The 15,618-nt window shown below is 39.6% G+C and overlaps 2 protein-coding genes and 1 long non-coding RNA gene across 3 annotated transcripts; all 3 read right to left on the bottom strand.

Annotated features, from left to right (window-relative positions):
- Positions 1–1,091: 1,091 nt before the first annotated feature.
- Positions 1,092–3,696, bottom strand: LOC144631424 (uncharacterized). Its single transcript, XR_013566732.1, has 3 exons — positions 3,569–3,696; positions 2,165–2,327; positions 1,092–1,245 (listed from the first exon to the last, which is right to left on the bottom strand). It is a non-coding gene; the product is annotated as an uncharacterized LOC144631424 (long non-coding RNA).
- Positions 3,697–5,721: 2,025 nt separating this feature from the next.
- Positions 5,722–9,775, bottom strand: LOC144631420 (notch-regulated ankyrin repeat-containing protein-like). The gene is made up of 2 exons (XM_078489852.1): positions 9,441–9,775; positions 5,722–6,330 (listed from the first exon to the last, which is right to left on the bottom strand). The coding sequence occupies exons 1-2, from the start codon at positions 9,446–9,448 to the stop codon at positions 6,021–6,023; spliced, it is 318 nt and encodes a 105-aa protein (XP_078345978.1). The 5' UTR covers positions 9,449–9,775; the 3' UTR covers positions 5,722–6,020.
- Positions 9,776–11,127: 1,352 nt separating this feature from the next.
- LOC144632782 (aminoacyl tRNA synthase complex-interacting multifunctional protein 2-like) lies at positions 11,128–15,610 on the bottom strand. The gene is made up of 4 exons (XM_078491507.1): positions 15,454–15,610; positions 15,205–15,351; positions 12,439–12,679; positions 11,128–11,716 (listed from the first exon to the last, which is right to left on the bottom strand). Exons 1-4 carry the CDS (start codon positions 15,574–15,576, stop codon positions 11,352–11,354), a joined length of 876 nt encoding a protein of 291 aa, XP_078347633.1. The 5' UTR covers positions 15,577–15,610; the 3' UTR covers positions 11,128–11,351.
- Between the last annotated feature and the right edge of the window lie 8 nt (positions 15,611–15,618).

Raw genomic sequence — 15,618 nt, 5'->3', positions numbered from 1 at the left:
CCCCCTTTATTAGGACTCATTAACTATGATCTTAAGGTGATCCGTGAACTTTGGAAACTCGAAAGACGCACGCTAAACATGAACCAATTCTTTAGTAAACTGGAACGTAAGAGAAATGAGGATGCGTACAGCTTTCCAACAGAAACCCTGTAAAATAACAACACGGAACGCACGAAGTGCGTCTAAGAGAGGTGCAGCAAGTACTAGTAAGAGGGTCTGAATGAGATCTTACTGGTAGCTGCGAATTGGACAAGATTCTCTAACTGTGAGCTAAGAAATCAACGAAAATTTACCCAGATTCCAGCACCCCCATCCAGAAACTCATACTAAAAGTACGTAAAAGCTGTATTACACGGGACAACTTGCAACAACGATTTTTCGCGCAACGATGTTGACATCGCGTTGCAAGTTTTTGACTTGGGTTCAAAAAACGCACAACGTGTTGCCTAGTCAAAAGTTGCGCGAAAAAGTGTCCCCGGTATCACGTTACACGGTGTTCAATTTTTCGCGCATCGTTGTTGCGCAAAAAATCGTTGTATGTTGCAAGTTGTCCTGTGTAACACCGCTTTACTTTATCGCGCAACCTAAGCGCACTTATATATGCAGTGCGCGCTTCATTGGTACTCCATACTCATCGATACTCCAGTTAGTTTTTATGGATGTGCACATTAATGATAAGAGCTTAAGCGCGGTTTAGGCCGGTTATTGAAAGCGGAAAGAGTGCTTTAAATTGTCGTTAACAACATAGGAAGGGGTAGGGGTGGATGGTTGGAAAGGCCGGCGCGTATAGTTATCTATTCTCACCTGTCTCCCTCACACCTATTGTTGAGTATGGGCACCAACAGTCTCGATCTGTTGAATGATTCAAACCTAAAAGAAAACTTGGGAGGGTAGGGTGGGAAAAATTAACAGAGACGAGACCGCGTCAAAGGATAGGTGTAAAGGAAACAAAAGAGAACAGACAACATGCTAAATCTGAACTGCTGAGCAGCTTCGGAGAACGGCATCATTCCTTTGTTTACTCTTCCTTTTATACGTGCGAGGTGAGACCGCTAAGAATAGTTTTCTTGATTTGTATTCAACACTCAGTAATCCAGAATTATAAGTTTTATTACATTCTTCATTCACAATCTTGCCCGTCTCCATTTGTTATCATTATTCACTTCTCCATTTCTTCGAGGTTGGAAGTGTCGTCATTTCTGCTTTTGTCTTCCCTCCACGACCAGAGTCGTTTATTCAAGTGATCTAAAAAAGCGAGGTTACAATTCAGTTCAATTCAATTCAGTTTTGAGGCATCACTTGATACTAGAAATCAAGGATATGTATTAGTTTAATATCCAAAAACTGGAATAAATACCTCGGCGTTGCATCGTCTTAAAGTTGGTATTAGTTTAGCTAACCAGGAGGCGATTACGCTTGCCAAAAATTAACATACCGTACAGCGGTGGACGAGAGTGGGGGAGAGAGGAGGCAATTTGCGAATCTCCTCCAAACTTAAAGGGTACATATTGAAGTTTCTCCCCTTACCGCAGGAGGGCAGTTGGAGAGCGGGATCACGGCCTGGGGGGGGGGGGGGGGGGATAAGACCGTATTAATTCACCCCAGGGCCCTCGAGAGAGACGTCTGAATTTTAACCTGGAGAACTTCACCCTGATGACGTTACTCTGTTCTGATTGGTTAATAATCAGTTGTGAATTTTCGTGCGAAAGCAAAGAGGAAGTAAAAACCAATCAGAGACACATCACGGATACCCGTAGCGTGACTTCAGCAGTATGTAATACTTTTTAGCTGCTAGAACGTGCTGACGAGACCCAACCAGGTCAAAACAGCTGTCCACGGTCAGTGTGTGCTCTCTCAGTGTCGTTGTCGCTTTAAGTATTCTACGTGGTATCAACCTTGCTTACTTTATTTGTCATTTGGGCTCTTATCTGAAACATCTCTCTCCAGAGGCGGGATTGAAATGGGTGCAATGCCGAAAAATAAATATGGAGCAAACATTTTAAAATGATGGCGTGAGAAAAACATGATACAGGAAACTGGTAATGAGTTTGCTGCTGTTCAATCCAATTTTCCAGTTATTAAATTACTCAGCAGCTTTGTGGCGTTTTGTAAACACATTAGCACAAACGCAGCTGATTAATTTGGGACATAAAATAATATTTACCTTGAAGGTTTCGTGTTTTTTGGGCGGAATTCCATCGTGAGGAAGTTTTCTTGTGTAAAGTTGACTCTCGTTTGCCATGCGGACGAAGGAAGAAGGAATGCGTTGAGATTATACATGTGACCAAAAATACTACTGCAATAAGCTGGGGCTTCATGGCTGTCGGCTGAAAACAAAAATGAAAAATATGTGCTGTGGTTAAACATCCACATTTCATGGTAAAAGGTTATGTTGAATGACTTGAATGATTATGAAGGGTTAACACAGCAATGGGTAAAAGGAACACTGGAACGAGCTTCACTTTAAAAATTCAAGAGCCTTATAACGTCTGAAAACCTATAAATAGTGGTCCAGTTTCGTTAAAAATTACTTTGCCAGTGTACTGAGACTATAAACAAGTGATACTTTTGTGATGCCACCAGGAACTTTAGATCTTGAGCTCAACTTGATTACATTAGGCTGACTTTTTCAAGTTCTGCCCCTGTGACCTGGAAAAGCAGGTAAAAACTAATAACGGCTCCCCTCTTCCTTCAACACCAATTTATTTATATTTTCGTGTACGAGCGAGAGTACTTAGCCAATAATTTTAGTACTTTTACTGAAAAGCAGAAAAATCCCCCATGATAGCTAGTGTCCCTTTAAACTCGAAGAAAACAACATCAGTTTTTCTTAATTGACGACATAACTAGTAGATACAGGTTGAAGAAAATACTTTTTTCAAACGCGCATCCATAGTCGAGGTAACTCTTCTTTGAGTAAATCTAAAATTCTCGGAAATATACAATACTATTTGGGTTTTAATAAAAACGTTTTAGATGGCTAAAGGGAGAGCGTTTCAAAGTTTTTGAGGCAGCATATGACCAGTATGCAACTATTGTAGAGCCTTTTTTTATATACCGAGTAGTTATCGGAAGAAAAAAGAAAAGAAAACCAAATACCTTATTGTTACTTTTTTTCGCGGGACTTAATTTTCGCGATTTTCAAAAAATCGCGAAATTAAAGACCCGCGAAAATTAATATTTAACGTTTTTTATTGTATTTTTTTATGTTAATTGCGTATTTTTGACCAAATCGCGAAAATGAGGTCCCGCAAAATATGCTTATTCTCTTTTCGCGAAATTGAGTTCCCACGAAAATAAGTAACAATAAGGTACTTATTTAATAGAAGGGGATGGAGCTTAACATCGTTGTAAAAAAGCATAGAACCTCTAAGTACAGTTTTACCTACAATTGAAGATGAAGAACTCTTAAGGGCTTGAATTTTTACGTGAAAAAGACTTAACGCAAACTTATTCAAGTTTTAGGAATTATAATAAACCTTAATCTTAACGGATAAATGGGCAGCTTGCAAGATTGAAAGGTTGAAATGTAAAAAATACTTTAAAAGTCAAATCCAAAGTGAGTTACCTTTTCGCTCTGCACGGAAGAAAGCAGTCTTTTACGAAATGTATTCGTGCTAAAATGAATCTTCCCCCACGCCGTGTATTTGTGGATGCCACAGGCGGCTGCTTCAGTTAAAAAGCAAACTAAATTGTTTCTCCTTTCCTGTCTCTTCTGCTACAAGAGGAAAAGTTGTTTACACAAAACAGCAGTTTTTAACTCTATTGTCAACAATGAAATAAGTTTTGCCGGATGGTGTATAACATCGGTCGTGGATTCATTTCCTAAAGTATAGAGCACATTGTTTGCGAATTGACAAATACTTAATGAATTCTCACTGGAAATTGAATTTGCCATTTGTTATAATTGTTTTGTCGGTTTTGTCGTTTAACAAAGCAAAGAACGTCCACTTAAGCTTAAAATTTTAAAGGTGACAAACGTTAAACCGAAATTATTAAATTACGCAGTACTGTATACACTCTTTTTTTTATAAGAATATTGTTTTCTGGCCCAGGCTGATTATTCTTATTTTTTCTGCCTATTTTAGGCTGAAATATTTCTGTAAATATTCTTAGATTATAACGTATGACATTTCCGTTTTAGAATGTATAGGGGTATCAATTGCAAGTGTATAACTTTTTGCAGAAATGTTATAAGCAACAAACCTACGGCTAGTGCTGCTTTTGTTGCTTTTTAGCTAGTTTGACATAAAGAGAAAGGAAGAATTTTAACGGTTTAGTTGAAAACATATAATTGTATTGCGTTTACACATTTTCAGCTCACAAAATTATGTCATGTCTTTTCAAAATCTCAGCCTCGGGTTTATTCTTTAAGTATTCTTAAAATTCCGCAAATTTCAGCCTCAATATTTTTATAAAATATATTCTTATAGAAGTGTGTGATGTTTGCTAATTTTGTAGTTTGAATTAATGGGTTTTTGCAGTTAGTCCGTTAGCACTAAATAATTCGTTTGCCACCAAACTACTGAAACTGATTCAATTGTGCGCAAATTTTCAGGATTATTGTTCTAGCATTGAGCATCCTTAGCTTGCAAATGCTAGCTAAACTTCTGAAAGTGAAAATCTCTTGTAGCATGCTTGTCGTAATCATCGACAAATAAATGAAGGAAATTACAGAAATAAAAAAATAGATTTCCGTGTTTTAAAGTGAAAATAACAAACATTATAGTGGGAACGGTAGGTAAAAATACCGTGAGAAAGGGGGCCAAAGCTATAAGCAACTTTTAGCTTTACAAATCATAATGTACATTTTGAAATTTGGGAAAAAGTTATCAAGCAAGAACAACAATGAAAACCAATTCAAGTTCAGCAGAATACACCTCGGTGCAAAATAATGAAGGGAAATGCAGGGAGATACAAGAGCAATTGTGGCGCATTTTGGCCGAGGGCAAAAGATCAAAGGCGCAAAGTATCAAGGAAAGGCTCGGACCGTGCCACTAAAATTCATACGTTGAGCCCGGTAGCTCCCGTGAAGAAATAGCGGCGACTTGGTAGGAGTAAGTAAAATAGTGCAATATACTGTACCTTCTTCTTTTCTGTACCGCACTATAGCTACACTGTACCCTGTTTATTGTTCCAGATAATCATGTTATTTTGCGTGCGCATTCTCAGTCCCCTAGGTTGGAGCGCGGTCGCGCGCAGATCTTGCACTCGGAATTCGCCTCCTAACCATCAAACACCGCGCTCCTTGTTTCCCACCTTTCGACGAAATGCAGCAGCACCTTGGTGCGCAATGCATGACTTGACTAATGCCACTGGAGACGGGGCAGACACTCCATATTTGTGTGTAAGCGTCCACTGGTCTCGCTTGTGCCTGTGTGAATCTCGCTTCATGGTCGATTCTCCGGCAGAGAGAATATTTAAGATACTGAGGAGATAAACACTGAAAATGAATCAGCTCACGGACTCAGATATATTTTTCCTTATTCCACGCTTGTGACATGATAAATATTACGTATATTGATAATCAACAAGATACAGGGAGCGTGATTGGTTTATAGGCTTCCGGTCGTTCGAGTGCAACAAGCCCAACATTCTACGCGCACCGCACGCCAAACAAGGACGTAAGGCTGAAAACGAGGCAGTAGCATAGTTCCATTGTCAAGGCAAAAAACCCAGATACAAAAAAAAGAAAAAAAAGAAACGCATTTACTGACTGGCTTTACTTTAAGTGACATTATATTTTGGTGATATTATAATCAGATTATTATAGATTTATTACAACAGCGTCTTTGGTGTTCAAGTGATGAACTGCTATGATCAGTAATGTCATAATAAAATATTACAACAGTAAACTTTGTCCAACAAACGTCAGATTCGCCTTTTGTCATGACATCATTTGTAAATCTGTTCAAGCGCGCGACGAATCAGACTGAAGAACAACTTCTTTTTTCTTATATATATTTAAATTTACGATGTCTAACAAAAATTTTTACTAGTTCCCTTCTCCCGGTATCCATCTATTTGTCCAGCAAATAATTCATTAGCTCTCTTTGACCGAGGAATGTCGCCAAGTGGACTGGAGACCAGCCATCTCTGTTCGTTCTTTTGATGTCGGCGCCAAATTCAACCAATAGTTTTGCAGACTCTATTCTTCCTTCTCTTATACACTGGTGTAAAGGAGTGTCCCCGGCTTCGTTTAACGCGTTTATATTGACTCCAATACTCAGCAATCGGTGGACCTCCTCACGGTCTTTTCTGTAGACCGCCTCTTGAAATGCCTTTTGGTTTTGTCGTGTGTCCATAGATGATGCAGCACCCAATTTCTGACTAAAATAGATGAAGAAACAAAACTCGTGAATGCGTGATCTGCGGAGATGGTCGTAAAGCCTGGTTTTCACTAGTGACGCAAGCACAAGCGCAATCACGCAAAAAGGACAAATTTTGATCTTGTGCTTTCCGCAAGCACAAGCACAAGCATCCAAATGCAATGCACTTGTGCTTTTGCTTGAGTCGAAGCCCTTTTCACTAATAAATAAGAGCTGTTATCTTTGCGCTTGTGCTTGCGCTTGTGCTTGCGTCGCTACTAAATACCAGGCTTAAAGGGGCTACGTTACGGGGATTTCGCAGATTTTTGGTCTAATCTGTTCTGAAATTAGTGGTAGGCAACTTAACCCGTGAAACCATTATCTTTAAACATCTAAAAGAAGATTAATTTGCCGATAGAAATCGAGCTACGGCCATAAATATCGATTGTTTGAAGACGCGCGGAAACAACTTGAAAAGTTAAGCCTTAATTTTTCAAGTTGCAATCGGTTTCCATCCGAGCCATCCGCAGGCAAAGACACTCGTTAACAGTTTCAATGCTCAAATATAGCAATTTGCAATAAAAATGGACCGTTATTTTTAGGTTTCCTGCGACACAAAAAATCTGGTAAAATCCGTGACAAAGCTCCTTTAACTGGGTGTGGCGGAAGTGGATTTTACTTTGAAGGTCAAATATTACAAGCATCTTCATGCAACCAGTTGATAGTAAAGTTTTTATTGTACACAGCCCCAAAATACTTAGTCTCCTTCGCGCGCAGCTAGCAGCCGTTGTATTTGAGTTGTCACGTAACGCTACTTTTCTTCTGCGCGACGAGCCCAAACAACGGCTGCGAAGAGACTACAAAATACCCTCTTTGGATGGTTAGCAGCAAAAAGTACCCCAATTTGGTAGATGTGCTTATAATTTTATCCATCAATCATTTACAAGTCCCCCTCCTTTGACTGTTGAAGGTACCGCTACGTGACGGATCAGACGACGTCTGGTGACGGATGATACATTTTGAAAATAATTGCCATTTCTGGACCATCTTTGTTTATTTTCGGTTTATAGTTACTTCTCTTTGAGAAACTGGTGTTTTTCTTCCTCAGAAAAATATTATCTTGATGTTTCCCTCAATTTGATAGTATTTTGACTATTTTAATACATCAGAAAAAAATGAGTCAAGATATCTTGACGTTAGTCTTTAATTAAAGCCCATAAAAATCTTCTTTCGATCCATCAGACCCTTGAAGTTAAATCGTCAGAGAAACATTACCCTCACTTGTCGGCTAATAGCTTTATTTGCAACCATTTAACCCTTGACTCGCCGTTGACCCTCATTTCCTCTTCGAGGGCGCTTATCCACGAAACAGTGGAACCCCTACATTGTATAAAACAAAGTCTCCAATATTACGAACAGTTTTGCCGGTTTCAGCCCGGCTAAAGTTACTAACAGTAAAAATCCGTTCAAACAGTACCCCTGCATAATAAACCCGCGATATAACAAACATATTTTGCCAGCTTTTGCCAGTCCTCTGCGGCTTCGTAATATCATGGTTTCACTGTAGAAAGTCGACATGGGACATGAGAAAATATCAATATTCGACATGGGAAATTATCGCCTGGTGTTTGTCCATGTGCGCATGTGCGCTATCATGAAAATTCATGGTGCATGAGTTGCGGTTTAAACCTCTCGCCAGCCTTCACTTGGCAGAGGGGGAGGGTGGGAGGGAAAGCGGTTTGGCAAGGCCTGTGAAAAGCTGGAGGCAAAAAGAGAGCAGTCGACGCAAGGGTTTTTTTTTAAGGGGGCTCTCTCGCTTTACACACTCTACCGCTCAGTTCTTCACAGTGCAAAAGAATTTCGTTTCTTGGATTAACTTGTCTTATTTCGGTCTCTAAAAACATCAAAATTCCAGTATGGGCTATTACGGTCTGCAGTAAAACTCTTCAAAAATCAATTATTTCGAAGGTAGCTAATTTCTCTTCAAATTCCACGAGGTCAGGGTAAACCACGTGCTCTTACCAAAACAACTAGTCATGCTAATTTGAATTACGTTCCCTAGTTCATTTCGGTTATTGTTTAATTTTCACAACAATGGCAGAAAGCGACTCTATTAGCAATAAAAGTCTATTATGCGACGTTCTTATAATGAGGTATAATGAGGTGAAGTAATTACAAAAAGTCTCTTTGTTTTCAAGAGCCATCTTCGACCGAACCCTACAATATATATAATCACAATTCAGGGTGGCAGTTTTCCGAATGAAATTTATTCCATGTGCAGATTTTTAATATGCCCAATAAACGCAAGAGGAGCGACATGATAGCCCAGCATTTTCAAATAATGCACGTCTCTCAGCCAGCGCCAAGCAGACCGCAATAATCCGACTTTATGTTGTGTTTGGAAGCATAATATACTGCAAGTCGCACGTTGTTTAATCTACCGTTGCGCATTTTTGACAACAAAAGCATCAATACTCTGAATACTCGGTATTTATCAACGTAAAATGGCCCGGAAATTATATAGGAGCCGGCAATTTGAACGCGCTAACAAACAAATGCAAATTCGTGGGCATGAAGCAAAGATTCCTTGGAATTTTGCGTAGCTGTCAAAGATTATGTATAATACAGCGTGGGAAAATTTGGACGCGGTGTCACGGTACACGAGTTAGCAAATACAAAGCGAAAACAACATAAAACGCTTCTCCGGAAAGAACGTGATTATATGTGGATCATGTCAATACGATTTTCTTCGTGAGAAATTTTCGTTCGATCATGTTCATTTCATTGAAACCGACATCTTTCGCACGCAATCAGCAAGCGTCGCATCAAATACATAAACATTGCAGAAAAAAAAACATGTTGATACTTTGCTAGAAATTTTCCTGTTGCATCATACAAAGAAAACCCAGGGCCGCTTTCGCAGCTGCAAATTTTGAAACGAAACTATAGCTGTCTATAAATCCGTAAACGAAGAAAAACAAACATGTTAGAAAATAGTTACAATGCGGTCAGCCAAACATGTTGCATTCAATTTCGTCACCCGATGAAGCGTTGAGCGTAAATGGGTTCAAAGCGAATCCTTTTAGCATTAACATCTATCAGCTTACAGGTTGACAAGTGTCTTCGACCTACCTTTGCATTGTGTTATATACTTGAGGTTGCGGTAGGCTAAATTTCCTTACAAGCCGTCGTTGTTCTTTTGCTCAATTGTATGTACAGTTTGTTCGCTCGGACATTGGTAGCCTCGTTTGCGTCAGACGTGAGTCGATGGCGTGATCCAAGGTCAGATCGTAACTTGTGCTATTTTAGGAACCTTTCAATGCCCGTCGATCGCCGTCACTCGCCGTCAGGTTTTCTACTTGAAATTGCAGGTATTTAAATAGCCGTGCAGTTCAACTGCTGAAGTGGTTCTCACTCAAAGACCTCACTCGCGACGAATAATAATATCAGCTTTTGTCGCACCAGCAGTTGAAAGAATAATATAATAACAGACCTGCGGCGGCAAAGCTGCAGATTTGAATAACATTAGGCTATCACCTCAATGTCACTGGAGAATGGATGTTTACAAAGCGTATAATAAATGATTATTTTGCTGATAAGCCAAGCAAATTGCAGCATTCAACAGGTGGCCTTTGAAGCTTTTGTCCAGAGCTACACTTGAAACTTTGCCAGGGGGTCCAAAAGATATTTTTAAACTTGTCATTTCTTCCACGGGGATTATTTAAGGGATCTAACATTGCGCAGGAAACACGGTTGAAAAAAGCCTTAAGAAGCATGTAAATAAAACAAATTGATTAACTGTGCTTATGATAATGCAAACACGGTATGAAATAAATCACATATTACTTTCGTTGCAACTACTAATGGTTTTACACAAATTATTTACAATTTGCGAGGATTTCTCGCTCCATTTTACTCGGGCACTTGGTTGTACCTACTGTACCAGTGTACTGGAGCTTTATCTTTTTTCGTCCCGGGGGGGGGGGGGAAACTTGGGATTTCAAGTGACGGGAATGATCGAGTGGGGGCGAAAATCAAGACCCCAAAAAATCCCTAGGGCGTCCAACATAACCCAAAAAAATCCCTATATCAAAAATTGACCCATCAAAAATCAACAGCAAAACACGTTTGCTTGTACTTTATTCGCAGAACTATGCAGCCAAGGCACTACCACGAATCTTCAGATTGTTTTTAATACCCAAAAACATTCCTTCTTAAATCAAAAGAATACTTGCCATTTTTCTACCCAAAAAATCGCGAATCGAAAATTTCAAACCCCCAAAAATCCTTCTATCATCCCCGTCATTTAAAATCCCGAGTATCACCCCCCCCCTCCCCCTGGGTTTTTCGTCAAACACGATGACTCATATGAATTCTGAATTTCAATATTTCGAGTATCTCATGGACGGATACCAATAATTCAGTGTTTCCATTCTATAAGTTCGTATTTTTCTCCCCCCCCCCCCCCCCCCCCCGAACCACCCCTGCCAGCGACAGAGTCAGGAGGCACCTAATTGGATCCCAGGTTCTCTCTTCTTTGCTTCCTTTGTCGACACTCATGTGTGTGGGATACCTGTGGTATCACAGGGGACGAAGTTGTTTACAAGGCACGGTGAAGGGCGATTCAGAAACTTAGACAAGATTCTCATTTCGCTGCACGTCACAGAAGGAAAAAAAAACTTTGTGGCAAAAATATTTGCCACAAAGATTTTTCTTTGACAATGTTTTGGATTTAAATGGCTTTTGTGGCCGTAAGGGATTGTTTTAGCAGTCTAGAGGAAGGAGGGGTTTAAAAGAAAGAAATTGTTTTAAACAGAACTTTGATGTTTAATGTGAATGCCACTTTATTGGTTACCAACTCTTTGCAATTCTATGTATCTGCTCTTTTACATTCTCTGTTTCTTTATTCCAGTATACTACATTGTTCTGCAGCAAGCAGAACAAGTGTTACCATATGGTGCTGAATTTTGTCTGTTTCAAAAAACCCACAGACACTTCTATCCAGAGGCCATGCCTGGAGTTTAAATTATTTCCGCAGTTGGATTAGTTACTCGGTAACAGTCCTGGAATTCTCATCAGCCATTTATTCACATTGCCAGGAACAGAGCCGCCACCGTTCTCCTTCACAATGCAGCACGCAAGTACAACATCAGCAAGGGTCATTTTACTGCCAAGAATCCATTGTTGCTTTGCCAGCTTCATGTTGAGAATTTTTAAGGCAGCAGTTCTCTCTTTATTGCCAGCTAGTGATTGGTCGATCCAGTTGTCAACATTTGCGGTTTCTTCAGGCGTCAAGTTGCCATACAAGTCTGGGAGAAGTGTACGGCAAAGGAAACGAGCGATAGTTATTTCACCAGTTAGAGGAGTGTGGGCACACGGTGATACCACCAGAAATGGAAGATGTCCCACTAGAAAAATAAAAAAATGAACATCATCAATTTGATCACCTAAGGTAAACAGTCTTTATTCTATCCCTGATTTTCTTTAAAGAGACTCTATATCCTGGGTACATATAGCCTCACATGCAGGCATTTTCAGGGGTGATTGAGTGGGAGGAGTGAAACACGATCACCCCTAAATACGACTGCATGGGAGGCTGAAACCTGCATGAGAAGCAAAAATTGAGAGTTTGAGAAACTGGGAATAAAAAGCAGTGTTCTGACTCAGTGAGGCAAATTCAAGAGAAACAACTTTTGGTTTGAGTTATCGAGAGTTAGACAAATCAGGATTCCACTGTACAATTTAAAAAAAAAAAAAAAAAAAAAAGAATTTGTTGCTCTGCAATTCAAAGAATGCCTTTTCAACAAAGAAATGTCTCTCATGCTCTCCACTGACCAGATCTTAAATTATAATGCTCAAGCCTATGAAGGATGCCACATTTCTCCAACTTCCAGTGTTCAGAAATACATACATCTTTAAAGAACTGCATCATAACTCATGTTTATTACAAGAAACTAATCAAACAGGTAGCTTTTCTAAAGAAATACCATTGAGATGATATTTGTTTGGTTACAACAATAGCCTATTTTGATAGCATGCTAAAACTCTAACTTGGCTCAGGGGCTTGGGGTTATAAAAGTACGGTAAATGGTCCTTTTTAAATTCAGTGATTGGTAAATTAAATACTCACCTTCTTTCCACACAATTGTTAAAATAACTGGAGCACGACCAATTTCCTTACTACAACTGGAGAAGTTCTGGAACCGTGTTCTTACAGGATCTGAAATGGGTCCCTGAACTGACGAGTGGATAAAAGTTGCCGTAGAATGTGCTAATCCTCTTTGTTGCATGACATGCTGCAAAGTACTGATGATCAGCGGTGGGTCCGTTGGTGACGCTGATATCACAAAGTCATGTGTGCTTGGAGTTGCCTGAAAGAAAGAATTCAATCAATCAATCAATCAGTCAATCAATCAGTTAGTCAGTCAATCAATCAATCAGTCAGTCAGTCAGTCAGTCAATCAATCAGTCAGTCAGTCAACTATCAATTATACAATACAAAAATTTAATTATTTCAACATGCACAAGATAGCCCCTTATACGTTTTATATGAAGTGCGATTGGGGCTATTATTTTTCCATGAACCATGATTAAAGCTTTTTTTCATGATTTGTGAGTCCCAGTTTTTTTATCTTTTCACCTGCATGTGAACACAATTTTTGACTTTTAAAAACGTGACCCATGAACAAAGAGTTGAATTAGATCTGGTTCGAGAATCATCTTGTTTTGCGTAACTTAATTTTTGATTATTTTAGTGTTCCAGTAAATGCACATCTATGTTTTCAGCTCTGTGGTTGGGTTTTGAACAGATGATTGAAAATTTTGTCAGCTATTTTGTCACATGCATGACGTTAACGGACATGAAATCAAATTTTTGCAGTTTTAATTATGCCTTCCGAGCATAACAGTCTAAACAGGGATTGGCTTGAATGTGCGTGAAATTATGTCAAAACATTTTGGCTATTATTTGTGAGAAGTGAAAAGGCCAAATATTTTTACATGATTCAATTTTGCAAGGGGTATAGGGGACCCTTTGCACTAGAAAAAAAAATGTACTTGGTTGTAGCTGACATTCAAACGAAAAACCAACCAATTATGCAGTTACTATGCAAATCAAAACTAATAAAAAAAATTGGTTGCATTCGATTTGCTGCCAACTTTTGAGCTGAATACTGAACCCAACTGAACCCAGTCACACAATAATGGGGTTTGATTGGGTTCAACGAGTCCTTCAAAGGGGTAAAATGACTGGGGAAATAAGAATACAGGAAAAACTTGAAGCTGGCATTTGCTTGCACTATAAAAACAACAGTGGCATTTTTGAAAGCCATTTGTAAGGTGACATGGGTCTCTGGAAGCATGCAACATAATTTTTGCAACATGGCTATCCTTGGAAGGCCTTTTCAATTATAACTTCAATGATTAGCAATCTTCTGGAAAAGTGATAGCAATCAGTAAAGATAATTAATATTTAAAAGGTGCCGATTCCAGGGCAATTTTTCAGCCCAGTTAACGGAGATGAAATTTCACTTTGGCTTCCAGGAGAAATCTTCTTAAAAACACCTTTGCGATTACGTGGATGGAGTTACAGCCTGGCCCCCGCTGCATTTCAGAACAGGCTGATATTTCAGCCCTGGAAAACAGGTTGAAAAACCTCATGTAATTGCATTAAAATTTCAGCCCAGGCTGAAAAGTGAGCTTAGGGATGCGCAGTGATGTTTTTCAACGGAACAAAATGGCAGCCACAAGAAGTTTTCAGTTTTAACCAGCGGCAAAAACAGCACAGGCTAAAATTCACCATGTAATCGGCCTCTAAGATTGGGACTGAATAGGTTAAAAAAAATCAAATTGAACGATCAAGTTCTTTTATAATTATTTAATACAAAATAAACTAGTTAATTAATTTCAACAAATTTTTACCATGCATTTGGTTTCTTCTCCTAAGGCTATTAATTCCTCGCGAAGCGAGAGCCGAAGGCCGAGCGTAGCGGGGTGTATAATTTTGTCCCTCAAAGGGCTCAGGCGGGATAAAATCTCGTGTGGAGTTTACGGTCATGTATATATATATATATATTTGTGAGCTTGGTGTCTGGCGGAAATGATGTCACACGGCCGCCGCGCGCTGGTGGCCTAATGGTACTTGGCGTCGAACTTGAAATCAGATCTTCGGGACTGAGGGCGCGGGTTCGAATCCGGCTAGGGTTTTTTTTTTTTTTTTCCTTATTTTTTTTTTGTGGGTTCGAATCCTGAGCCTTTCATTTTTATCGTTTTTCTTTTCGGATTAAAATAACACTGATTTCCACATAATACTCCCTCAACGCCTATTCAGGCTATAAACCTTTCATCGCCATCAGGGGCGCGCAGGCGGAGGGTTCAAATCCTCCTGCCGTTCGTTCTTCTTTTTTTTTAATGCCCTCAAATAAATGTCCAAACTGCGACTATCCAATAATTTGTCGATGATTTTGAAAATAGCCTGCGCTTCCCAACGCTTTATACCTCTTTACGAACCTGAAAGAGCCGCCATCTTCAAAGCGGAGTAGACCCTGGGAACGAGGGTGTCGCGGCCATGCCCGTTACTAATTTTTAACAAATATATCTTCCTGCCTACTGTGGAAAATTGAATATGTACAATGTTCAACTTCAAATAATCCACTCCTTATTTATAACACCACCCCCCCCCCCTCCCCCGCCTCCCCAACCCAGAGCTTCGCGAGGCCCTGCGAGTCACGTATTACTAGTATAATGATTTATTTATTTATCATTAGAGTCCGCATCTTTTTTCTTTCTTCAAGACAGACGCACACTTACATTTGAAATATGTCAACAAAACTTTTAGTTAAGAGATCACTTAAAGATCAAAAGAGATAAAAGTTTTATACCGTCATGCAGGGCTTACTTTGATTTTTTGACGCGGAAGCGATACTCCAAGACGACCAGCCATTTCCTCAACAGCAGCTTTTAGTTCATTAAGTTCACAAAGGATGTTCTCTTGTCTGCTTTCCAGGCTTTGAAGACCTGATGACGACTCTTGTGGTTGGACATCCTGTAATGCATAAAATCCTCGTGAGAGCCGGCTTTTACAAAATACACGCGCGTGCGAACAAATTCTTTTTGTAGCGCAGATGATTGAATCTAAACGGCTCACCTCCATTTTTGAGTTTGTCTGAAAGTAGCTCGGTAAACTATACATGCAATTTGGCAGCGGGACAGCGTGATTTTCGTAATAAGTCGGCAGACGATACATCGATATTGCTGGACTGGCAGCCATCTTGGAAAGAAAGAACGAAGATGGGGTTCGCAAAGCATTATG

Source organism: Oculina patagonica, chromosome 12 (assembly GCF_052425735.1).
Source record: "Oculina patagonica isolate OP01 chromosome 12, crgOcupat, whole genome shotgun sequence".
NCBI classification, from domain to species: Eukaryota; Metazoa; Cnidaria; class Anthozoa; order Scleractinia; family Oculinidae; genus Oculina; species Oculina patagonica.
The sequence above is the reverse complement of the archived record's forward strand: the minus strand, read 5'-3'. Positions and strand labels throughout refer to the sequence as shown.

Excerpts from the sequence above, each read along its gene's own strand:
- LOC144632782 (XM_078491507.1), bottom strand. The coding sequence starts at position 15,576 with ATGGCTGCCAGTCCAGCAATATCGATGTATCGTCTGCCGACTTATTAC. Across the intron at positions 15,352-15,453 it reads AGACAAACTCAAAAATGGAG|GATGTCCAACCACAAGAGTC; the intron begins GTGAGCCGTTTA and ends TATGCATTACAG. Across the intron at positions 11,717-12,438 it reads AACAATTGTGTGGAAAGAAG|TGGGACATCTTCCATTTCTG; the intron begins GTGAGTATTTAA and ends TTATTTTTCTAG.